Source organism: Anguilla rostrata, chromosome 16 (genome assembly GCF_018555375.3).
Source record: "Anguilla rostrata isolate EN2019 chromosome 16, ASM1855537v3, whole genome shotgun sequence".
NCBI lineage: Eukaryota > Metazoa > Chordata > Actinopteri > Anguilliformes > Anguillidae > Anguilla > Anguilla rostrata.
In genome coordinates this window covers 29,587,307-29,610,273 of record NC_057948.1, presented here as the reverse complement: position 1 = coordinate 29,610,273, position 22,967 = coordinate 29,587,307, and the positions used below count along the sequence as shown (strand labels likewise).

At 46.7% G+C, this 22,967-nt stretch overlaps 1 protein-coding gene across 1 annotated transcript; it reads right to left on the bottom strand.

The window, feature by feature from the left end:
* Positions 1–589: 589 nt before the first annotated feature.
* dbndd1 (dysbindin domain containing 1) lies at positions 590–22,760 on the bottom strand. Its single transcript, XM_064314007.1, has 4 exons — positions 22,382–22,760; positions 17,114–17,260; positions 10,601–10,738; positions 590–1,653 (listed from the first exon to the last, which is right to left on the bottom strand). Exons 1-4 carry the CDS (start codon positions 22,410–22,412, stop codon positions 1,499–1,501), a joined length of 471 nt encoding a protein of 156 aa, XP_064170077.1. The 5' UTR covers positions 22,413–22,760; the 3' UTR covers positions 590–1,498.
* Between the last annotated feature and the right edge of the window lie 207 nt (positions 22,761–22,967).

Below are 22,967 nucleotides of genomic sequence, written 5' to 3'. Positions count from 1 at the left end.
TCCTGCCCATATATCACGGGGTCAGTGTTCACTGGACTGCTAAGGCAGTTACAGGTTCTGTTGCTACTTCCTGAGTCGTACTGGGGACTTTTTCAGGCTGTACTCCTGACACAATGGGGACAGTGTTTACAGAGCTGAGTGGAATACGTATGAGGCCAGAGTCCAGGAACATCACTCTTAAAACATGGACCCAGAGGTGCTCTGTGTTTAATTCTATTCTGTACTGATGTTTTCCCATTTTCCTCTTGATTTTGATCTAATGTTGGAAGTCTCCAAAGATAAATGCAAAACATTAAAGATGCTAAAATGAAATGTACTTAGTGGTGAGGATAATTGTCTGTGTGTAATTCCTGTGTACAGTAAGTACTGTTTACAACAATTAATGCAGAGCAGAAGGGTGTGTAATGTATTTTTAGAAACCTCTTTGTCTGTTCTACTAGCTATGTCATGTTACCTTGGCCACAGCACTAAACCAATTTTCATTTCTGCAAAGAACACTGAGTGCTCTACTCTATGTATATGTTGTGAATCACTTACCGCTTGTTTAAGACATCATGTTGTTCTGAAAGAAATCAAGCTGAAGGCAAAGTCTCCTCTGATTTCTTTATTTTTTTTTATTGACTGTCAAATGCACAGTGTTTGATGAAATATCAGTGACAGATTTGACGTTTTTTTTTTCCGGAGTTGTCTCCTTGGGTTCTCTGGCCACTAGGTGTCCTGCACATCGGTCCATCGGTCGTATCAGATGAGGGCACAAACTGCTGGCTCACTGTACCACGGTCCACTGCTTTACATGTTACAGCGTTCAGCACATTACAGGGGCTGACGACTACCGCAGGTACTTCAAAAAAAGGCAGAAAATGATATATAGGCTTTGGGCTTTTTTTTTGTTGTTGTTGTTTTTAAGTTTTAAGTTTTTAGAGAAGTTACAGTAAAATAAGTGCAGGTTATGGCCTGTCATGAGTGAGCGTTATGACCTGTGCTGTACCGTGAGTATTTGGCTGTAGTTCTGCTTTGAATGAGGGTGTTCTGTCGTAACCCCGCCTGATGGGCGGGGACTTCAGTTCAGTCTCTTTGCGCCAGTCCCGCCCCTCCTCCCCCACACAGCCGCCCGTAGCGTTTTGTGGCTGGTGATGTTCCGAAGTCCCAGCATGCATCGTGGCTGGCTGTTTTTTTTTTTTGCCAAATGGGGCCCCCCTCCCCAGCTGGCCTCCCTCCAGGATAAAATTCATGGTCCCCAGCAGCTTTTTTTTGTGCTAACAGAATCCCTCGCGTGTAAAACAAGAGAAATGTATGTATTGAGAGTAATCAGTGCGTTTTTTTTATGGTACAGTGCGCAGCATTGGTGTGACAGGTCCTTTAGCACCATTGTGTCTCAGGGTGGAGGCGTCCGGTCCGGGCCGCCTCAGGTCCAGGCCCAGGCCCCGGCCCCGTCAGGTCCAGGCCCAGTCAGGTCCAGGAGGCTTCAGGTCCGGGACCCTGTCAGGTTCGGGACGCCTCAGGGCTGCTTGGGGCGCTCCATCTTCAGGTAGGGCTCCGTGGTGTCGGAGTCGCTGTGGTGCTTCCTGTCGCGCACGGGCTCTCCTTTGCCGCAGCGGGTCCAGGAGGGCGAGCGCATGTACCCGCCGCGCGGCAGGGGGGGCTGGTGATGGCCTGCGGAGAGAGGACACACAGCACCGCAGAGATCCTCTCGCATCAATTAAATTCAATTCAATTTTTATTTGTATAGCGCTTTTAACGAAGGAGGTTTGTCACAAAGCAGCTTCCACAGAGAACCGGCCCCCAGAGAGTAAGCCTAGGGCAACAGTGGCAAGGAAAAACTCCCTGACTGATAGCAGGAAGAAACCTTGAGCAGAACCGGACTCAGAGGGGGAACCCATCTGCCGCAGGCAGGCACCGGTTTCATCCTGTCAGGGCTCTACAGTGCTCCCATTTTAGGAGCATTTTTTTTCTGAGAGTAGATGTGTGCTAATTGGGGGTGGGGATTATTTAGGAGCACAACTATGAAGTGGGATGTGTTAGCATGCTCCTAGATTGTTCAGCTTAGGAGCATGTGTTCCTTGGGGAAAAAAATGCTAGAGTGTTGAGCCCTGAAGCCTTACACGTCCGCCTAATCCCTCACTACGCCCTCACTTGTGTTAGAACATGCTTGCGATGCAGCGCCAGGCCTTTCGATGTAATTACACTTCCAGCCCACATGCCAGTCACAGCCTTGCAGTTCAAGCACTTTGGGCCCGTTCCGTATTGATCATCACAGGGAAGTGTCTGCTAGACAAAAAAATAATAGTATTATTTATGTAACTGTCAGTAGGAAGGGTATTTGTGTGAAAGAAGAAGGTGCGCCCTGCTGCTGCAGTCTGGCTTTTTGCAGCAAATTGCTTTCCCAAATCGTTAGCATCTCAGGGTTTGGTGTGTGTTGTGCAGACCTGGGCAGTGACATCACAGTGTATTAGGAGGCAGACAAGTATCGGGGGACTGGCTTTGTGCTGAAGGGAGGGAAACGCAGTTTAATAGCTACGCGTATTAGCCGGGAACTTTTCCTGAACATCTCATTTCTTCCCTTGCCATTACTGTCAGGGAAATGGGGATTTCTGTCTCATCTTTTTGTGGAAAAAAAATCAGCATTTATGATTTTTTTGTTGTTGTTAATTTTAGAGAATTATGTGGCTCACCGGTGGACAGAAAATGTTTTTCCTTTCACTAGGTAAGATATTTCAATAGTTTCTGATAATGATCATTATTGCAGGGGAAGAAATGGCAGAGGACGAATGATTCTTGGTTCATTATCAATACAAAGCCAAGAAAATGCGTAAGTAAGCCATCCTCAAAGATATCTCTGTCACTTTTCACATAGCTGGGAGGCAACAGTGTAATGGACTGTTGTCTTCAGAAAGTGGTTTTCGCAGTCGGAACATCTTGCATAAGGGGCGACATAGCTCAGGAGGTAAGACCGATTGTCTGGCAGTCGGAGGGTTGCCGGTTCAAACCCCGCCCTGGGCATGTCGAAGTGTCCTTGAGCAAGACACCTAACCCCTAACTGCTCTGGCGAATGAGAGGCATCAACTGTAAAGCGCTTTGGATAAAAGCGCTATATAAATGCAGTCCATTTACCATTTACCATTTACCACTCCCAAGGGTCTTTGGTCTTCCAGTTAGCATGGTGACAGCGCTATGGAGGCGTGGCCCGATTGGCTCCCGTCGAGTCAGACTGACTGACGGCTCTCTCCCTGTTCCCGGAGGGATATTGATGGCGTCGAGCAGCAGGTCATCCATCACTGTGCAAACGCTGGCTGCTGGATGCTGCAGGAACTCATCTTTTGCATGTTAATGATTTCGTACGGCTTCCTTAACGCCAGACATCGGACGCAGCGTCCTAATGTGGTGTCTTGTTTGGCAGTTGTCTTGCAGCTTGTGTTATACCAACTGAGAATAAGACATGATGTGGTAATTCACCACATGCTGCTGCAGTGAAATAGCTGTGCTACAGATGTGTACTTCTACCGCATTGCCATGTTGTGCTTCATAAGAATGCATTTTCAGCTTTAGAGGCTAAATATTCCTTAAACTGGAAATAATTGGTTCCATAGCGCGAAGAAGGTTGCTTGTGGAAAAAGAATAACCTCTCCTATTAGTAATCTGTTCTAAATTTAGAGCAGCACTGCCCATGTTCAGTATGCAAATCTTATGGATCTATTCAAATAAATGAGACGGAGGAATGTACTGAATAATTCATTAAAGAGTTCACCCATACAGGACTCCTACTCAAAGACTGTGTATATTCAGGCATGTGCTTTACGCCCCAAATATATCACCAACTATATGGAAAATTAAGTAAGTACTAAATTTTCGAAAGGCAGACGTATGTATAAAATTGTTCCCAGTGAGTAAACTATGTATGCTTTCCATTAGCCAGTGCAACTCTAGTCAAGACCATGTGGGGAATTTTTTTGATGAGTCATGATAGGGGTTGGTTGTACAGGGGCATTGTTCCATCACAACACAGTGCAACGCTGTTTACAGTAAACTCTGGTGCTCTCTTTATTAGGCTCCGAAAATGACATTCGAAAATGAGTCCTATGCGAAAACACGCAGTCCAGTTGTGTACCCAGCCACTGACACACTGCACCTGTTTTATCAAGCTGACCTATGCTTTTATTGAAGTCAGTGGTGTTTATTTTCTTGTAGGGGAAAATTTGCTCTCAGATGGCGATTTGATTGTTATTACCTGACCATGGATAATATCACAGCAGGTGAACAATGCACAATAGGTTGAGTATTGAGAGCTGAACTGTTTGTTTATTCGGTAATTTTTTCCCACGACAATTGTCTGAAGCTAAAGTAAAAAATAATCCCAAATTGAGATATTAATGAATACTATTAGAATTTTAGGCGGTTAAGCATCTCCCCTAATTGATCCAAAGTGCACATGCTCAATTTTCATTAACTGGTGCTATAATTTGTTTGACACCCTGAAGAACTGTGTGTGTGTGTGTGTGCGTGTGTGCTTGTGTTTGCGTGTGTGTGTGTGTTTGGGTGTGTGTGTGTGTGCGTGTGTGTGTGTGTGTGTGTGTGTGTGCCTGTGAGTGCGGGTGTGCCTATGTGTGTGTGCTTGTGTGTGTGTGTGTGTGTGTGTGTGTGCGCTTGTGCGTGTGTGTTAATAGATGCACACTGACTGTGAACATGATATTTTGCTGTCCCTTGAGCCGTACTGTGATGGCTGATCAGAGGCTGTCTGAGGTAAATAATGGCTGAGCCGTCCCTGTCAGCAGCGCTGTCATAGCCCAGCGTTGTGATGCCTGATGGACCGCTCTATGAATATGGATGACCGAGGAGTGGCGCGGCTGCAGGACTCGGTCAGGGAGATATCGGAGGCCTGTCCATCACGCGCCTCGGGGGGAGCGTCCCACCCTCCCAAATGGCCGTTGCTGACAGCTTCCTCTCACGTAACTGAAGCTCACTGGCATCCTTCTGGGATGTTCGTTTGGGCTGGGATGGATCCTGCAGGGCTCCCACGCACTGTGGCTGACCGTGAAACCAGACTCTCCCCCCCGCCCCCCCCAAACCCCCCCCCCCAAGGCATGCGCTCTAAAAGGCTGAGCGATATCACACCAGCGGCGAACGTAATTGGCCGCTGACCACAGGCGACCGTTTGTGAAAGCGTTACAGTCTTCAGAAGCCCTCCTCGCATTCCCCTCCACCTTTCAATCTCTGGTTAATAAGGTGATCCATTAAGTTAGGTGTAATTGATTCAAGTTGCCTGTCATATAAATCTACTTTCTCCGGACTCCGTCTCTCTTCTCTTCTCCTGGCTCTCGGAACTCTCTGACTCGAGTGTCCAGCACAACTTGTGTTTTTATTTCAGGCATTTAGCAGAGGCTTTTATCCACAGCAGTGTATATTCTCTGCACATATGGTCCATTTATAGGCTAGTACTTAGTTGAAGTAATTCATGTTAAGTTTCTTGCTCAGGGGTGCAACAGCAGAGACCCACCTGGCAATGGAGTCTACACCCTTGGAGTTGCAGGCCCAATTCTCTAAACCATAGTGCTACACTGCTGTGCTGTGATGTCCTGGCACATCAATGATGGGGCAGACAGCAAATGGACCTGTACAGTGCACACACCTCTCCCAACGTGCCAGTATCGCTGACACCTCACAGCAAATGTGCATTTTTTTTTCAAATCGAACAGTTTATTTTTTTTTGTGGTGAGTGCGGGTCTCTTGTTTAGCATCTGAGTGAATCCCCTTTGGGACATGGTTTTTGGTATACGAAATGTCATCATGCTGCAGATACTGTAACTGCTATGAGCCATGACCAGGCATGGCAGTTGGCTTGCTTATTTGGCATGCCATGCGAACATTATTCCTCCTGATCGTACACCGATCGTTTGATCACCACGGTGTTCCAAGGTCTGTTTGGCAAACTGCAGTGCATTTGCATTTTGTGTAAATAGAACGGGTGTCAGCAGTTCTTCATGCCAACAGACTATTCTTATCGGTTGTCTACCTTAACTTAGTAATCATCTATTTTTATTTTACAGGAGTGCGACCATATCCCTAATATCATGTGTTCATTGGCCCAAATTCGTTGAATTTGTTCATTAATCCCCAAAAAAGTGTGGGGGGAGTGGGGCTGGTGTACAGTACTACAGTATATTGCAACCTCGCCTTTCAATGGGTCAAGTCCCCCTATTTCAAGTCAGCATAACTATTAGAACAAAGTAAGTTTTGACTAATTTAATGACTCACTAGGTCAATTCCATTTGATGACTGCATCGAGTCTGCGACTGAAGAACTTTGTTAAGTTCATTATGTCTTATCCGTTGAGATGCTCTGCCATGCAGAATATAGTGGGTTAGAAAGAGAGCAAATAAGGAAATTTGGCTGCTGCTGCATGTCCAGTGGCTTGCACCCAATTCACCTCTCTTGTCAGTCAACCGTCGGTGGAAAATAATACGCTGTCCTGTCAGCATTTAATTAGAAGACGTTGTCTCTGTGTTTATCGGCATAATGGCCGTGTGTATTAATGGCCAGCATTCCAGCTGAGGGAATGTGTCTTTGTGCTTTATGTCCTTCCAGGTGGCCGTCCATCATTGTGTGGGGGCGTTTCTTTGAGAAGACAGCCACTGTAAATGGCTAACAACAGGCCGGGGAATGCACATTAAAATGAACAGAGGCAGTTCCAAAATATTATGGTCGAGTTCACGACTGATTGAATTTAATAGTCTTTGTCTGGGCTTAGCACACCGGGCCAGACTGCTTTTGGCCAGACACTGTCACCTGCACCTGGAATGGAGATGCAATTAGTGATCCCCCCCCCCCAGTAATGACTGAAGGACTATTACAGGTCAGGAGGGCAGGAACTGTAATACCATTGTTTAAGCGGGGCTGGAAATATATTTCTTTTTAATCAAACTGTTTAGGGCTGCAATATTATAGTCAGCAAGGATTTAAAAAAAAATACATATGGCTTAAGGTTGTAATAACTCATTATCATAGGCAGGCCGGTCCTGCAGGCATGGGTAGATCTGTGTGATGCTATTGTCTGGGGAAGGGGTGGGGTGGAGTGGACTGCGGTGCTAACGAAAACAGCTAGCAGAGACCGTGCTGCATTAGAGAGAAGTCTGAGGCTATTTAAGCTGCATGAAGCACAAATAAACTGGGGGACGCCTGAGGACAGGAGTGGAGATGCATATTGAGAAAGGAGATGAGTGGAGTGCTGAATCTCAGAGCATTATGGGGTATCTGGCAGGTGTGTGTGTGTGTGAGAGAGAGTCTGTGTGTGTAGGTGTGTGTGTCTGTGTGCAGATGTGTGTGTGTCTCTGTGTAGATGTGTGTGTGTCTGTGTGTAGGTGTGTGTGTGTGAGTTTGTGTGTGTAGGTGTGTGTGTATGTGTCTGTGTGTAGATGTGTGTGTGTGTAGGTGTGTGTGTGTGTGTGTATATGTGTCTGTGTGTGTGAGTCTGTGTGTGTAGGTGTGTGTGTATGTGTGTCTCTGTGTGTGTATGTGTGTGTGTGTGTGAGTCTGTGTGTGTAGGTGTGTGTATGTGTGTGTGTCTGTGTGTGTAGGTGAGAGAATCTGTAAAGGGTAAGCAACAACAGCTGGTGCAGATTTCTTGCTTCACAGCCGATGAGCATCAGCTTGTTAGAAAACTCAGCAAACAGTGGCTTTGGCTGCTTGGCCACTGAGGAGATTACAGGTCCCACTCTCTCATTGTACCACGTCTGTCTCTGTAAAGAAATTGGCTTCATGAGAAGGAGTTCCAACCTCAGGCCGTTTGGAGTTTTAAAGTTACAATGATACTTTTACTAATAATGTTAAATGACAGTGGGGACATTTTTTTTTACACCTGCTGAGATGATAATAAAATAGTCATCTCAGCATCTGTGACTGAGCAGGTAAATCCCAAACCTTCCTGCATTTATAGAAGATTTCCAAGGTGTTTAATTTAATCCTCCTTCATCCGAGATGCGCATTTTTGCTAAATATGTATTTATTTGCACCACACTGCATGTCTGAGCAAATAATACCGCTGGTATTTGGCTCTGAATGTGAAAACCCCTGTGGTTTACACTCAGATGTTCAGCTGAAAAAGATATTTTTTTATTGGAAGCGTTCACATTGCTTTTAAAATTCAGCCTACCTCCGTATTACAGTTTGCTACAGATCCTTCTACTGGAAACAATGCCTTTACCATTGTGACCGTTTTAATAAATGTGACTAATATTCTTTATCAAAATCTAAACTGGAGTAGCTCAGAATGTCTGCGCAATCAATGCTACAAAAAAAAAAAAATCAGATTTATTGCTGAAGAACTGCTGTATTGAATCTGTTTGTGAACTTGTGTTGTGATCGGTGAAGCGGGTGTTCACGCATTCATGTTTCAAGGTCACGTGCGGGTGAGAGAAATCATTCAGTCCTACTGCGTAACTACTGAATCACGGAGACAACTGAGCAGTTTCCCCATTTCCAGCGTTGTGACTGGGTTTGAGTTCTCCGTGAATCACTACAAGAGACTCTGCGTCTCTGCTTTCCTTCTCTCTCGTGTCTCTCGCCCGCGTTCCCGGACTCGGCCCTGTTTAAACTTCCCTTTCGTGAGCGTTTCCGTCAGTGCGGCGCTTGGAACTCCTGGCTCCACTTTCCCTGGGGAAAGTTGCGCTAAATCTCCTGGGAGCGTGCCGCCACGTCCCGCGGGGGCCTTCCTTACCGCGATGCTTATCGTCGGGGCCCGTTCTGCGCCAGCTGTGGCGGCTCTTTAGTTGTGTTGTGGACCTGGCGTACGGCGAGTGTGTCCCGAGATTCATGGGCTTGTAGGGACACATTTGTCAGTGCCTTAGCGGAACGGTGCTTGGACCTCAATCAGTCTCGTTTTCCAGCCTAATGTCGCTGATTTGCACAGTTGCGACATCCCCTAGGTGTTCTATTTTGGGAGGAAATGAGAAGGGGGGGTGGATTTTGGTGGTTGTAACTTTCCTCAGACCTGTGTAAACCAGTTAATCAGTAGCTGAAGCCAGATTAGAGAGGCAGAGAGAGGCAGGTGGAGCCAACAGTGCTGTCGAATGAAATATTAAGGAGAGACACACTTATGCACTTTCTGGCTGCACCCAATCAAATAATCATGGGCTTTCCAGACCCAGAGGAACAGCCGAGAGAGAGGAAATGGGGGAGGGGGGGGCTTTTGAAACAGTGACCCTGCTCTCCACTGCCATATGTTCCCCCAAGAAAGACAGTTGTACAATTCCTGCAGACACATGATTATTTAAAAAGATGAATTTGGGGTCTGGCTTTTCTCGGTTAATGGATTGTTCTTGTGCATGTGTGAGCCCCATTGGCTGGGACCAAATCCAGACCATGCTAGTGCCTACTGCCGGGATCTGCAGCTCATCCCTCTCTAGCGACCCCTGCTGGTGGCTGCAAGTCTCTCTGTTAACCTGCCAATGACTTGCTGCTTCTGATCTCTGTGACAGATCTCTGTGCTAGCCCATCTTGTTACTGATCTCTGTGCTATCCCGTCATGTGACTGATCTCTGCTAGCTCATCCTGCAGCTGATCTCTGCATTAGAAATCCTGTGACTGATCTTTGCTAGCACATCCTGTGACTGATCTTTGTTTCTAGTCCAGCTTGTGAGCTAGCCCAGAGAGGTTTTTACCATGAGCGCTAATGTATACAACTGGATCTTCCTAACTAGGGAGAAAGGGGAAGGGGCATGAAACAGAATTTTAAACGGAGTCAAAGTAAAATTATTCTTAAGATTAATTCTACTTTTTTATACATAACACGATTCGTTGAAAATTCTCTGAGATCTGCAGTTGGTGTTCAAGTTTTTGTGCTTACCTAGTGCCAGCTATTTCAAGTCTGTATTTCACCTAATGGGTTCACCAGCTATTCTGTGCACCTTTTCTGTTCTTTCAGTGAAAAAGGTGCAAGGGTGGTTCTTGCTTTTTTCACAACAGTTACTTTTTCCAAACATAATTACTTCTGTGGAGAATATTCTTGTGTGAATTGACCGGTTTTTAAAAAAGGCGTTGAATTTAACTGTCCTTAAATGTGGATAAAGCACTTTAAGCTTCTTCCGCAGTCGCTCCTACTCTCCAAGTCAAATCTTCAAGGCCACTCCCCCAAGAAAGCTAAAATATTTTCTCCTCTTGCTTCTAGGCACCTTTCAATAAACCTTTCAAAGGATCATCTTTTTTTTCTTTCTATACACAACCGACAGAATGGTTACGTTCCTCACCCCTGGCACACACAAATGAACAGTGAGACCCATTAGCACCTGATAGCAAAGCCAAGACCATAGAAATGGGAAAGGAGCAGCAGGCTTCTCACTGAATCTCTGCAGTCTCTCTGGTCTTTCTAAATTTACATTTCAGCTAAAAACAGAGTGCACAAATCACAGCCACTCTGTACCCACGGAACACACAGTTGGTGCAAACTTCAATTACTTTCTGTAATGAGAAACCTGTCTCAGTGTGGAGCATGCTAACCTGTCTTAATGTGGAACAACCCCTTGTGCTTTGGAGGTCAGGGAGAAGGATTAGGAATAATTTTGGTCTGCGGTACGCTGATGGTGAGGAGTACAGCAGATCCCAGGGTACTTACTTGCTGGGGACTCGTTTTGGTTTTCTTCGTCCGAATCGGCAAAGACTTCTGCGAGCTCCTGGTCAGACATGTCCGTGAGCTCGGTCAGGTCCAGGAGGTCAAAGTGCACCTCCAAAGAGGATACACTACTGAGGGGCTCTGAAGGAGAAAGGGGGGGGGGGCGGAGTTGGGGGGGTTAATACCGAAGGCAGAGAGTCTCTCCCTCACAACATTTCACACTGACCCAACGATGTATTGTTTGTCTGAACACTTTTTTGCAGCTCAATTTTCAGCAGCTTCTAAACTCTTCCTGCGTCTTCTTCCAACCTCTGTTAATGAACTCACCGTGGCCCCAATGCCGTTTCTCATGGTGTCCTGTAAGAAAGCGTGGACTGAGGCGTGATGGCAGAGCTGCTGCACTGTGAAAATAAGCGCTTGGCTTGGGTGGCTACTTGGGCTTCAGGGGGGTGTGTGTGCTGGTGAGGAGTCTGACAGATGGAGAAGATTCACAGATGGTGTTGAAGGATTGGGACCGGTCCAGAGCTGCGATTGGACGTTCCTGATTTGTAATGAGCAATGGAAGTGGGGGGCTGCTATTTTAATCTGCTGGTTTGTGGCACTCAGGCTGAAGGTTTAAAATACTGTTTAAACCTGTTGATATTGCTTTCATAGTGATATTAATGACTGACAATTGCGATTGATTACACATTTCATGGAGATTCTTGGGAAGATATTTTACTAAATTATTACTTCCACTATGAGCGATTCCCCCCGCCCCCCAAGTGAAGTGCATTATTGGCCTGTGTCTGCCCGCACTGAGGTAGGATTACATCCTGCAAAACAGCTTTTTTTAATCTTCTTTTTGTCTGGTTGAAATCTGACTGTTAAAGCACTCATTTTTCTGCCGAACGCAGTATGAATGGAGCCTTGTGATCCCCGCATCACCGGAGCTTAAATAAGATCTCCCTGCAGGCGGCGGGACGCTCGCTCGAGTGTGTAAGGAGGAGACGGTTCGGAGGTTGGCTCCGGGCAGCCGGTGCTAGCTTAGCCCCGGGGTCCTGGGAGGCTCGGCTGGATGCGGTGTTGTGGGTGCCTGTGGCTTTAAGGGCTAGCGTGCGTTTGCTACCCCACTGATCAGGAGGAATTCTGCTGTGCTTTTTGGGGCAGGGCCTGCCCTGCACACACTCTGTATTCACGGGGCGACGGACGGCAGCCTCTCCGCACCTCCCCAAACTGACAGAACAAACGCGATGCTTCAGCTGCACACAAAACAGCCTGCGCTGGCAGGACATAATAGCTTGTGTGCGAGTGTGTGTGTGTGTGTGTGTGTGTGTGCGTGCTTGCGTGCGCATGCATGCGTGTGTGTGTGTGGGCATGTGTAAGGGGGGTGTTTGTGTCCCTGATTTAGCTCCACTTAGTTTTGTAAATGTCACAGAGACTTCACATAACCTAATTGTCCCTATGCATATTTGATTAGAAAAAGCTAAGTCATGAGATGTGTGGGTGTACACACAGCACACACACACACACACACACACACACACACACGCACACATGGACGCACATACACACACTCACACACACACACACACACACACACACACACACCACAGTGTTTAATGTACTGCATTTTGGGTCCCCTCCTATCCTTTCCCTATTGCGCTCCTACCATTCGTACTAATTCAGGTTATGGTATTTGTGTGGTTTTAGCTTATGCTTTAATGCACGTGTTTCTCCCCTTTGGGCTTATTGTGAACGTGGCCTGTATATGTTTAGCATTGTACTCTGAATTAATTCAGGGTATTCAGCTGGGCGTGCTTGTTGTGTATGCTAAGCTGAGTAACTGACCTGTTATAGGAACCCAGGGAGTGCCTACAAAGGGAGTTTCAGAATGGACACAATACAGCCATTTGTTTGGCTCGATAGCGATAGTTTAATATTGTACTGATTGCTGAAAAGGCTTATTTATGAATTGTTTTGTATTTGTGTGCCCTTCAGCGAGGGCAATGTGGGGGGGGAGTGGAGGGGAGGATTATTCAAACAGTCAGCAGACTGATGCGAGTGAAATTTTCATCTCTGTAATGAGGAGCTCTCCCATTGCTGAGCTGCTGAGCGAGTCTTCGGGGAGAACAGAAGCATTATTTTAGCAGTAATTTGTTTTCAAGGATGCACGGAGCTTTGTTCTGCATACATATTGTTAAATGGAACATCTAACGTCTCATATTGTTGGGAAAAAAGGCAGACCGAAACAAAGCAAAATTATGCTAAATCGAATAGCCAAGGCTTTTACGTGTCACGTGTCACGTGTCACGTGTGGCAGAAAAGGCAGTAGGTACGTGGTGCTTTTCCCACAGGGTTGGAAATGGGATTCGCCCTGCTTGACCGTGCCTCACAGTTCAGTGTGAAAAGCGGTGTAACGGCACTGAAGAGGCAGGGAAGTGCTCCTCTATTGAGCGAGAGCCCGTGTCCTTAATGCGTCAGTGTGGGTGCACTTGTTTACGGGGCCGACAGCAGCGCAGCAGAAGGGCTGACTCATTAACTAGTTCTCTGTGATCTAAATTCTAACTGGGCCTTCTGTTTCCCCCCCGCTCGTAACGTCCCCAGGTGTAATTTCCTGGAATGCCTGTTCGGCTGGGGGAAGTAAATCTCACCGCCCCAGGGCTGGATCTCGTTCAGGGCCAAAGCGGACACGAATGCGAGGGGCTCCACGTTTTCCAAACTTGATCCTGAAATTGTCACGCTGGAGCAATGGAATGTGCTTCACCTTGGGCTGAGGGTGAGGATGCGACCCTTTAAATTATCTCGACACGTTCAAGATCACGTTTCTGTCTGGCGCGAGGGGGTTTTTGATTGCTGTTTTCCCTCAGGGTGATTCTGGTAAGAATCCTTCCACTTGTAAAGCATCACACAGAATGGTCTTGCCCAGCATTTATTCTGAAACCACAATTTAATATGCCACAACAGCCTATAAAAATGGCACAGGCAATGTTACACCACTTGTAGTTTACGCATCCAGTGTGAATACAGTATATAATTATAAAATCTATAATTAATAATAGGATATATAATTATAAGATTGCCTGTACCACCTCATTTTACACAAAGCTTTAATACATGCTGAATCTTTCCTATGTAATCTTGAATTACATGAATGAATTACAACCCTTCCGCCTCCATGCTTCTAGGCCTAACAGCAGAATCCATGGCCATTAAACAAAGCCATCCTCCTCTACGCAGTCAGGGGTATGTGTCTGGCACCCCTCTTTCATCTCTAGCTGCTCTTTTTCTTTGAGAAGAGTGAGAGAGGGGGTGTAAAATTAGCATGTGAGAATATCTTTTTCTTGGGAAAACGTGCGCCCGCTCTCTGCTCGTAAGCCCCCCCCCCCCAGTGAGAGGGGAGCGGGCGATAACTGCAGAACGCCCCCTCCCCACTCGCTCTCCGTTCCCGCCTGCTGTTCTCGTTCCTCTCCTACCTCTGTTTCCTTTTTAACTTACGCCCCCGCGCTCTGAATAATTGATTGGAAATGCACAGCGGCAATAGACAGACTGCAATAGTGATTTAAAAAAAAAAATTTCCAGCTTTGAGATGACTGAGAAACGTTGGAAATGTAAGATATAAAGCGTTCCTCTAGCCGCTTCTGTTTGTGTTTTTTTTTATTTTTGTTTTGCTGACCATTATAAATGATGCTCAAGTAAGAAAAGACCTTCAAAAGGCTTTTTCTGTGGCTTTTGGCCCAATATAAACTGTGGCTTGAGTCCCGCTCATTCATAACAGACTCCATCGGTCTAGGCAGGATTTAAGTTCCTCAGTTCTGTTCCCCCATCTCTGCCGTCAGGACTCAGGACACTCCTCTTTTCCCTGTCCTTTGCTTGGTTTCCTTTGAGGATGGATGAATCAAGGAAACGCGTATTAGTCGTTGTTCAGTCAAGCGTCAGTTGATGGGAGGTAGATCGTGGCGATCATTCAGTCACACTAGTTGTCTGACCTCCAAGCTCCTCCCACCTAGCTCCTTCAAGGAGCCTTTAACGGATTGGGATGACCGTGAAGCTGGCGGACCTCAATCAACTTCCGGGTCAGACATGGGCCGAGGAGCCAAGGACGGATAAAATAAGCGGTTGGAACGAGCCCTCGGTCTCCCTGTTTCTTGAGTGAGCTCCTCTTAAAAATCCTGTCTTCCCTGAGCCCAGGGAAGCTCTGTGTGATTCCCCCTACTGCAGCCCTGTGAGCACCATGCCAGTCTCTGTTCTGTGGGGTCCGACCTTGCAAACCCTTCACAGGCAGCTTAGAGTGGGGGGTGGGTGGAGCGTGACTATCAAGTATGCAGACGTTGGAGCAGACTTGGTTTTGGGGGGCTGGGGCGTGACCATCATACGATCATGTATGCAGACGCTGAAGCAGACTTTTGGGGGGGGGGCGGGGGGGGGGCATAGGAGGGAATCCTCGGCTCTTGTGATCACCGTGGCCCCTTTCATGTTTTCTGCTGAGAAATAATGACCTTTTGCTTCAGCCTGTCGGTGGGCTGCCCTGGCCGTCTGTGCAAAGGGCCAGACTGGAGAAATTGGCTCCATCATTACAGCGGAATGGCATCGGCAGCACAGGGATGGATGCAGTCATTACCAGCGAGCTGCTGCTATTAGCAGTGAGTGCGCTTCAGGAATAAACAAGTGGCCCTGAAAGTGCCGGGGAAAACGGTATCCTGTCAGTAAGTGGCAGGCGTGCGGTGGGGCAGTCGCTCAGAGGTCAGTGTAGAGGGGCGGGGCTGTGGCCACAACAGAAACCCGGTTTAAAAAAAAAAAAAAAAAAGATTAATTAAAAATATCACACAGAAAAACAGCGTGTGAGGAAATTTCCATTGTTTCTGCGTGTCTGGACTCAGCAGAGCAGCTTTTTAGGAAAGAGACACCGCAACACCGGGCCAAAGCTTACATCAGCTGACCAGGCTACCTGTACTGCGACTGCATACAGAGGTTGTTACGCGATTCACATCCCAGAACTCATCGTTATAATGATCAGAGGTTACATCGCTGCTATCCTGGATCTCGTTCCTGCAGCACTTACTGTCACTAACTGTTTATATCCATATATTTTCCAGTGAATAATATTTATTGCAAAACCTTGTTTTGGAAAATATCTGCGATATGACAATTACATGATGCCAAATCACTACAGATACCTATCACTGGAAAAATGCAGTACTAAAACACTGAAAACGTTATATTATTGACTCATTAAGCTGGTTGTCACAATTATTCTACAGTGGTGTAAGGTTCAATTGATACGTGTTTTGCATATTAGTACATACAGTACTCCCTATTGAGATGCTAACACAAATGTGGTATGTTCAAGTAACATACTGGAAACATTCAAGTACATAGGGGCGACATAGCTCAGGAGGTAAGAGCATGCCGGTTCGATCCCCCGCCCTGGGTGTGTCGAAGTATCCCTGAGCAAAGACGCCTAACCCCTAATTGCTCCCAACGAGCTGATTGGTACCTTGCATGGCAGCCTTTCACCGTTGGTGTGTGAGTGTGTGTGTGAATGGGTGAATGAGAGGCATCAATTGTAAAACGCTTTGGATAAAAGCGCTATATAAATGCAGTCCATTTACCATGTAACATTTGAGAGCAAGCCACGCACTGTAATAATGTACCTTTGACAGGTCTGAGAAAAGCCATCGTGGCCTTGTCTTTCTGATACTTTTCCCACATCTACAGTGATTGACGTAACTAATTCACACTGATGCGCTCTGGGATTGGTGCCCCGTGCTCTGCCTGTGTGGGGCCTCTGTCTCCCAGGTGTCAGTGCCTGGCGCTTCTAGGCTTCAGAGAGAGACCCGCTGGCCCTCGCGGGCTTCCTGTTCGATTGTGCATTGAGACGTGCGCGGACAGACGCTGTCTTGTGTGGCCGTGGCAGTGGCCCTCTTGTTCGATCTTGGAGCTCGTTCAACGCGAGAGAAGAAGGGAGAGGAAGCGCTTCTTCTGCCTGGGCCACATAATGGGGCATTTCAGCTAGTGCGCATACCAAAGACAATGCCGGCACACAGCAGCCTGTCAGCTTGAGATTCATCACTTTGGTCCCCTGATCTTCCTAAATATATCCGTGCATTCCTGCTTCTGGACTCCCAAGGGGCAATTTCTGGCTAAGGCACATTGCTTGCCAAGTTTGTTCAAGACACAACAAGGCACCCTGGATGTAAGGTCATGCTTACAGGAACCGCGCCAAATGCAAACTCCTTGAAAGGAGATGCCTGCTGTTTAACACTGAACATGTACATATGGAACAGTGATACCCTATCCAAATTAGGAAGCAGTCTGCAGCCCGGAGACCGTGCTGTGTGGTACTGCGGGAACACGCAGCAATGTTGGGAGATGTGACAGATTAGACTCACGCAGACACATTCTTCGTGTGAGAAGTACGGAGAATGCGTCTACGTGACTGGCTGAGGCAGTTGGCGTGACATCTTTAACCCTGGCTACTCTCCGGGGTCGCCTGCCCCCCCCCCCCCACCCCCCCCCAAGACAGCCTGTACTCACGTCTCCTCTCTGTGACCTGCAGCAGCCCAGAGATGGGGACAGTTATTCCACTCTCCTCCTCTGCTGAAGGATTGTGGGAAGGCGCTGTGGGCAGATCTCCCGAGCTGGAGGACTTCAGCAGGTTCTGAATGTCTTTGCTGGGCTCCACTGTGGAGGACAGAGGAAAGGTCAGGCATTTCTCTTCAAATTTTTTTAAAAGCTCCCCCCCCCATTTTCTCCTTCATTTGGAATAGCCCCTGCTGTAACCTCCGCTGTCAGCTCTCCTATTAATTCTGGAGAGCACAGGTAGGCGTGAGCCCTCTTCCAAAGCATGCAAATTCCAAGCTGTTTCTTATCACACCACAGTTCACAAGTCGGGTTAATACAAACATTGTCAGCGTGAAGAGAGTTTGTGTGCAGCTCAACAGATGGAATTGCAGGTGCTCCAGTGACCAGTGGGGGTCACTAGTGAGTGATGAGATGCTGTAATAACAGGTGACGCTAGGGCCATTATTGTGTCACTCTCTGGGACCATTGGCCTGCCAGTGCTGGCACAGTCTGGATTCAGTATGCAAATGTGGGGTCTGTCTGCGCATTAAAATGGTGCCTTGGCCTGTCTGAATGTAGAGGCCATTGATGCATTGGAACAGTGCATTAACAGGATGACAAAACCAGAACCCCTTGCACATTTCTGTTCAGCCTGGAAATTCAGCGTCTATCATTAGCTCGCTCTAAGAGCCGGATACCTGGCATAATTTGCGTGCTTTTCTCCGTGTTAATGTCTTTCCATCCTCTGCAGAAAAGGTCTTGTGTGAAATGGTTTTCTCAACTTGCCTTGCAGTTTACAGTGCTGTGCAGGCTAATGGCTTGCACACACCGTGTGGGTAGCAAGCTAAACAAAGGTAGGCAACGGAAGAGAGAATCCCAAACGGAAACAATCATCAGTCATCACAACACACAAGGGACATTCTTGGCCAGTACATTTTCCTACTTTAATCTCAAATGTATTTTTATTTTCATCTAACAGTCCTTTCTCATATGTTTTGAGGATAGGATTTTTAACTCGTGACTCAAGCTACCGCAACACTTTACAATACATAAGCAAATATACAAATTATTGCCACTTTCAGATTTTGCAATACACAGTATACTGTATATATTTTTATTGGATATTAGACAGCGTGTCCTCCTTATGCTTTTTCCTCCTTATGTTTTATTCAGGGGGGAAGTCAGTGAGGCCGGCAGACAGAGGTGACATCGGATCACAGAACGGAACGTGGTTGGCGTGGTGGAAAATCGCGAACAACCGATGATGACCGTGAGTATGTGTCGGGCTTCTTCTTCTTCTTCCTGCCACAGGTAAGGCGAGAGAAGACTCGGTTTTGCCAGGGCTTCCTGGGTCCTGGGCTGCTGTTTCCCGAGCTGCTCACGGCGAAGCAGCTGTGGGTTCGGCTGATTGTCAGCAGTGAGAAATGTGCTCTGCGCTGCCCTGCTCTGTGGTGTGGAAAATAGGCAGTGGCCTGGAGGAGTGCGTGCACCTCCACGGCAGCGCTCTTTACCCGGGCACAGGCTGCGCGGGAGGAGGCCTGAGAGACACAGTCTGCGCGTCCAAATTGGGGAGAAACTGGGGGGGAATAAATAACAATTAAAGGGGAATTGCACTTTCAAACACATATGGGCTAACTTTGTTTATATTGTCCTTCTAATGAATGTGTCAACCTTCATTTTTAGATTAGTTATTTCGTTTTAAATGTCTAACGTTAGAAACAAGGACCTATTTTTTTTAGCGCAAGTCCACGTAGTAGTACGGTTTCTGGTTTTTTCTTCTTCGAGGAAAAGAATAGCGTTGAAGTCGCGCAATGATATGCTGTCTACTTCCTGAATTTGCAAAGGTAAACGACAAAACATCGTAAAATATTAACAAAACGAAATAACTAATCGAAAAATGAATGTCGACACATTCATTAGAAGAAAATTTGAAATAAAATAAGCCCATGTGTGTTTTAAAGTGTAATTCCCCTTTAAACAATCTCCAGAGGAATCCACCCATGGATATGGATTGGCATCGTTTGCCTGCTATGAAAAAGGTGACCCAGGCCCCCTGCCATAAAAACGCTCCCGTTCAAAGTCAAAGGGTTTGCTCGTAACCCCTGCATGAGCTGGGTTTATGTCTACGGAGGTGTGCACAGAATATAATCGCTCGGTTAAACTCTAAATGGTGAAAATGTTCAGGCTGCTTGACAGCGGGCGAAAAAAGGTATAAAACTCACTGAAAGGTTGACATGCTGTTTGTGTGAAGGTTATAAACAGTTTCCGCGCGTCCTTTCAATACGGTTCATACTATGCAAAAAGAAATCCCACGGTGCTGCCGGGTTCCTTTCAAAGACAATATTTCACATTAGCATATTTTCCATACGTCAGTCTTATTTCAAGAAGAGAAAAATAATGTAACAACGCGAAAGGAACCTGTGGGTGGTTGACAGCCGCACTTGGCTCTGTCATGGAAAGGAATGTATTCCTGGCCTTGTGTGTGTGTGTCACTACGCTAGTGATGATCGCGTTTTGAGAAGGTAGGCCAGAATGAGCAGGTAGACCTTTAGCCCCCTCTGTCCCGCCCATTGCTATGGGTCTGTACCACTGTGGGGGTCTTAAATCACTTGTTTAAGCTCAAAAGTAATTTTGGTAAAAATTTAACATGCAACTTGTTAACAAGATTGAACTGAGTGGATACCTCACATTAAGAGTAGTAATACACAGCAAACAAACCTTGAACTGAGCATCATTTTGTGTTTGTGTTTACAGCATTATATGGCAATATATTGCATTATATTGGCTTTTAACTTTGAATATTTTATTACCATGCGATTCTGAAATGTATCTCTCCTGGAGGGCTGCTAACTTTGCTGACCTAATATATAGGTTTACTGAAACAAGTTGTTCTCAAATTTAATCAGATGTTAAGGCCTTGAAGAGTGAGAGTGGGGTGCTTCTGCAGCAGGATTGTAACAATAAGGATGTGCAAGCCTTGTTAAACCCAAAGCTCTTTCTAGGGAGTGCAGCTCCTGTGTTCACAAGTCTCACTGACTCTCAGAACTCTATGGTGCACTTTTAGCAGCTATACTGTGGTCTAGATGATCCTGCATTTTGAGGAGTCATCCTTTCTGAAAAGGGTGTCACAGCATTACCTTCCATCTTATTCTATAGTAGAGCTATGCCTCTTCAATGAAAACATAATGCTGCTCCTAGATAAAGAGATTTATTCCCAGAATTAATACGCTGTGAAATGGTGCTTTAAATGTGAATGCTGCTGTGGAGAATGTTAATTATTTTTAAAGATTTGAAGTCACAAGTCAAATTCTCCGTAATCCCCAGGATCTGCCTCTTGTCCTTCAATATTTTCTTGTGACTAAACAGTATTTCAGAGTGGGAGCACAGTCACTCTGTTCTGTTAATAATACCTGTTGTGTATGTGTGCATGCATGCGTGTATGTATTTGTGACTAAGAAAGAGAAAGAAAGAAGAAAAGAAAAAATGTACAAGCACTCGAACTGCAGAAAAAGAAAGAAGCTAGCTCATCTCAGGGTCAACGTTTTTTAGCAAAAGAACACATTCTAATCATTCTTATTATGAAGCAAGAAGCATTCCCTGTGACATTTAACCAGTGTCACGGACGTGACATCATTATCCCTCCGGGACTGTTTACAGTCTTTACAAAAATAGATATCCTCGGGCAAAGGCCCAGGCAGCCAGAGCCGTTAAAAGGCACACAAATAACAGGACTGTGTGTCAGTATGTGGGAGCGGGGGGGGGGGGCATCTTTAAGCCGTGTGGTTTCTTCCCCTGGTTTAAGGGTCTGTCGGAGCAGGGCGTACTTTATTGATTGCAGCTTATCCACCCTGTCACTGAGTCACGCAGCCGGGCGTGCTGACCCCCGCTCAGCGTCTCTGCAGCAGCAGCAGCAGCAGCAAGCGCTGGGGCAGGACAGGGAGGTCCGGAGGACTGGTGAGGATTCTTCTCTGCCACCCCACCCCCTGTCAACCCAACAAATGGGGGGAGGCTGCGCCCGCTAATATTGTTCCCAGGCAGCGAGGCTGGAGTGGTTAACGCCGCGCCCGCCCGTTTCATTTGGGGAGGAGGCCCACGGGCTCGGAAGCGAGGGCGCTACGCCAAGAGGCTGGCAGCGCGGCGAATGCAGACTGAACACCGCGGGCTCCGATTTCACAAAGGGGATACGCGAGCCCCTGTGGTCGGGCCATCGATTTCTCTCTCCGCTGCACGAACCAAAACAGACGGTGCATATATGATTTCATCCCGCGCTCGTAATAAAGTGCTTCATCGATCACGGTTGCCGTTGAAGTGTTAGGCTTTCCATGAGCGGTTTGTAAAACTTGCCATGGCTGCATGGCATTAGCCAATAAAAGGATGCTTGGCTAGCATATTGACGGTGCGCGTTTCATGACAATGTGCAACTGAAATTCTGAATAAATGCTGGCTCTGATTTAGCCAGAGCCTGTCTGACAGTAGAACTTGTTTTTGGAAAATAAAAGGGCACATCCATTAAATAACAGTAAAAGCTCAAATAAATGTATGCATTACTTTTATTTTTGTACTTGGTAGCTGTCTTTTTTTTTTTAACCTGCCATTCGATTCAGACTTTCCAAATATAAAATTAAATAAATCACAGCCACTTGTAAACCAGAACTGTCATCTGACACAACCAATGAAAAAAAGAAAAAAACTAAGAATGCCCTACTCACTATTCTAGATTAGTTCAGCGGCAGAGAGGTCCAGTATAGGCATACTTGGTTCCCTAACTCTCGATGTAATGGCCTTAAATGGACATTTTAAATGATTTAGAGACACAGAAAAAAAGTGCTTATTTAGATCCCTTCAATCCCACTGTCTATGTTGTCATGTATTCTAGCTATAAATGCTGAACGCTGCAAGAATACATGTAAGAGAAAAGTGATTAAAACGTATCTTTTAAAAGCAGATTATGAAAGAAAAACTTTTTTGCATGTTACATTAAGACATAATTCTAGGCCAACTCAGAACTAGAATTTCCAACGGATCTTTCCACTGCTCACATCTTTAATTCAGTCTCTTATCTCCACCCATGTTTTATTAGTTTCTCTACAAATGTCCATCTCTCTATTTCGACCTGATGAATCCTTATTTCTGCACGTTAGTCCAAAACAGCCGCACACCCTGAACATCCCGAACACACACACCCCAGAGCAAATGCGTCACCAACGGCCACCGGCATCACGGTCCACAGCCCGCACCTACCTGGGGTAGCTGCCCCTCCCTGCGCCTCCATCCAGTCGAGCGGAGTCGGTGGGGCTGTCTAGGGCAGCTGCATGAGCGTGCGAGAGCGATGGGAAGAGAGAGAGAGAGAGAGAGAGAGAGGTGCCGACTGCTCTCTCCACGGCATCAGACACCAGCGACGCCCTTTTTTTTTTTTTTTTTCTTCCCCCAGCTATTTTCACTGTTCAAGCATCCCTACACACTCGCATTCGCCTGGCTGTCACTCGAGCCAGAATGCACTTCCATGAAAGCTAATGGAGAGAGAGACAGAGAGAGATCAGTTAGCGAATTGCAGAACCACCCTGCACTGTAAGCATTGCATTGTGAATGAGCTCGGCAAAGGAGACTGCGGAACAGAGCGAACGAGCAAGCGAGCGAGAGGGGAGAGAGAGAGAAAGAGGGAGGGAGGGAGAGAAAGAGAGCGAAAGAGAGAGCGAGAGCGTGCGAGACAGATTGGCAGACCGCCCAGGCTGGACATGTGGGTGTGGTGGTGGGGAGTTTGACCTGGCAAACGAACGGACGTGAGTGTGAGTGTGAGTGTGAATGCGTGTGCGTGTGCGTGTGTGTG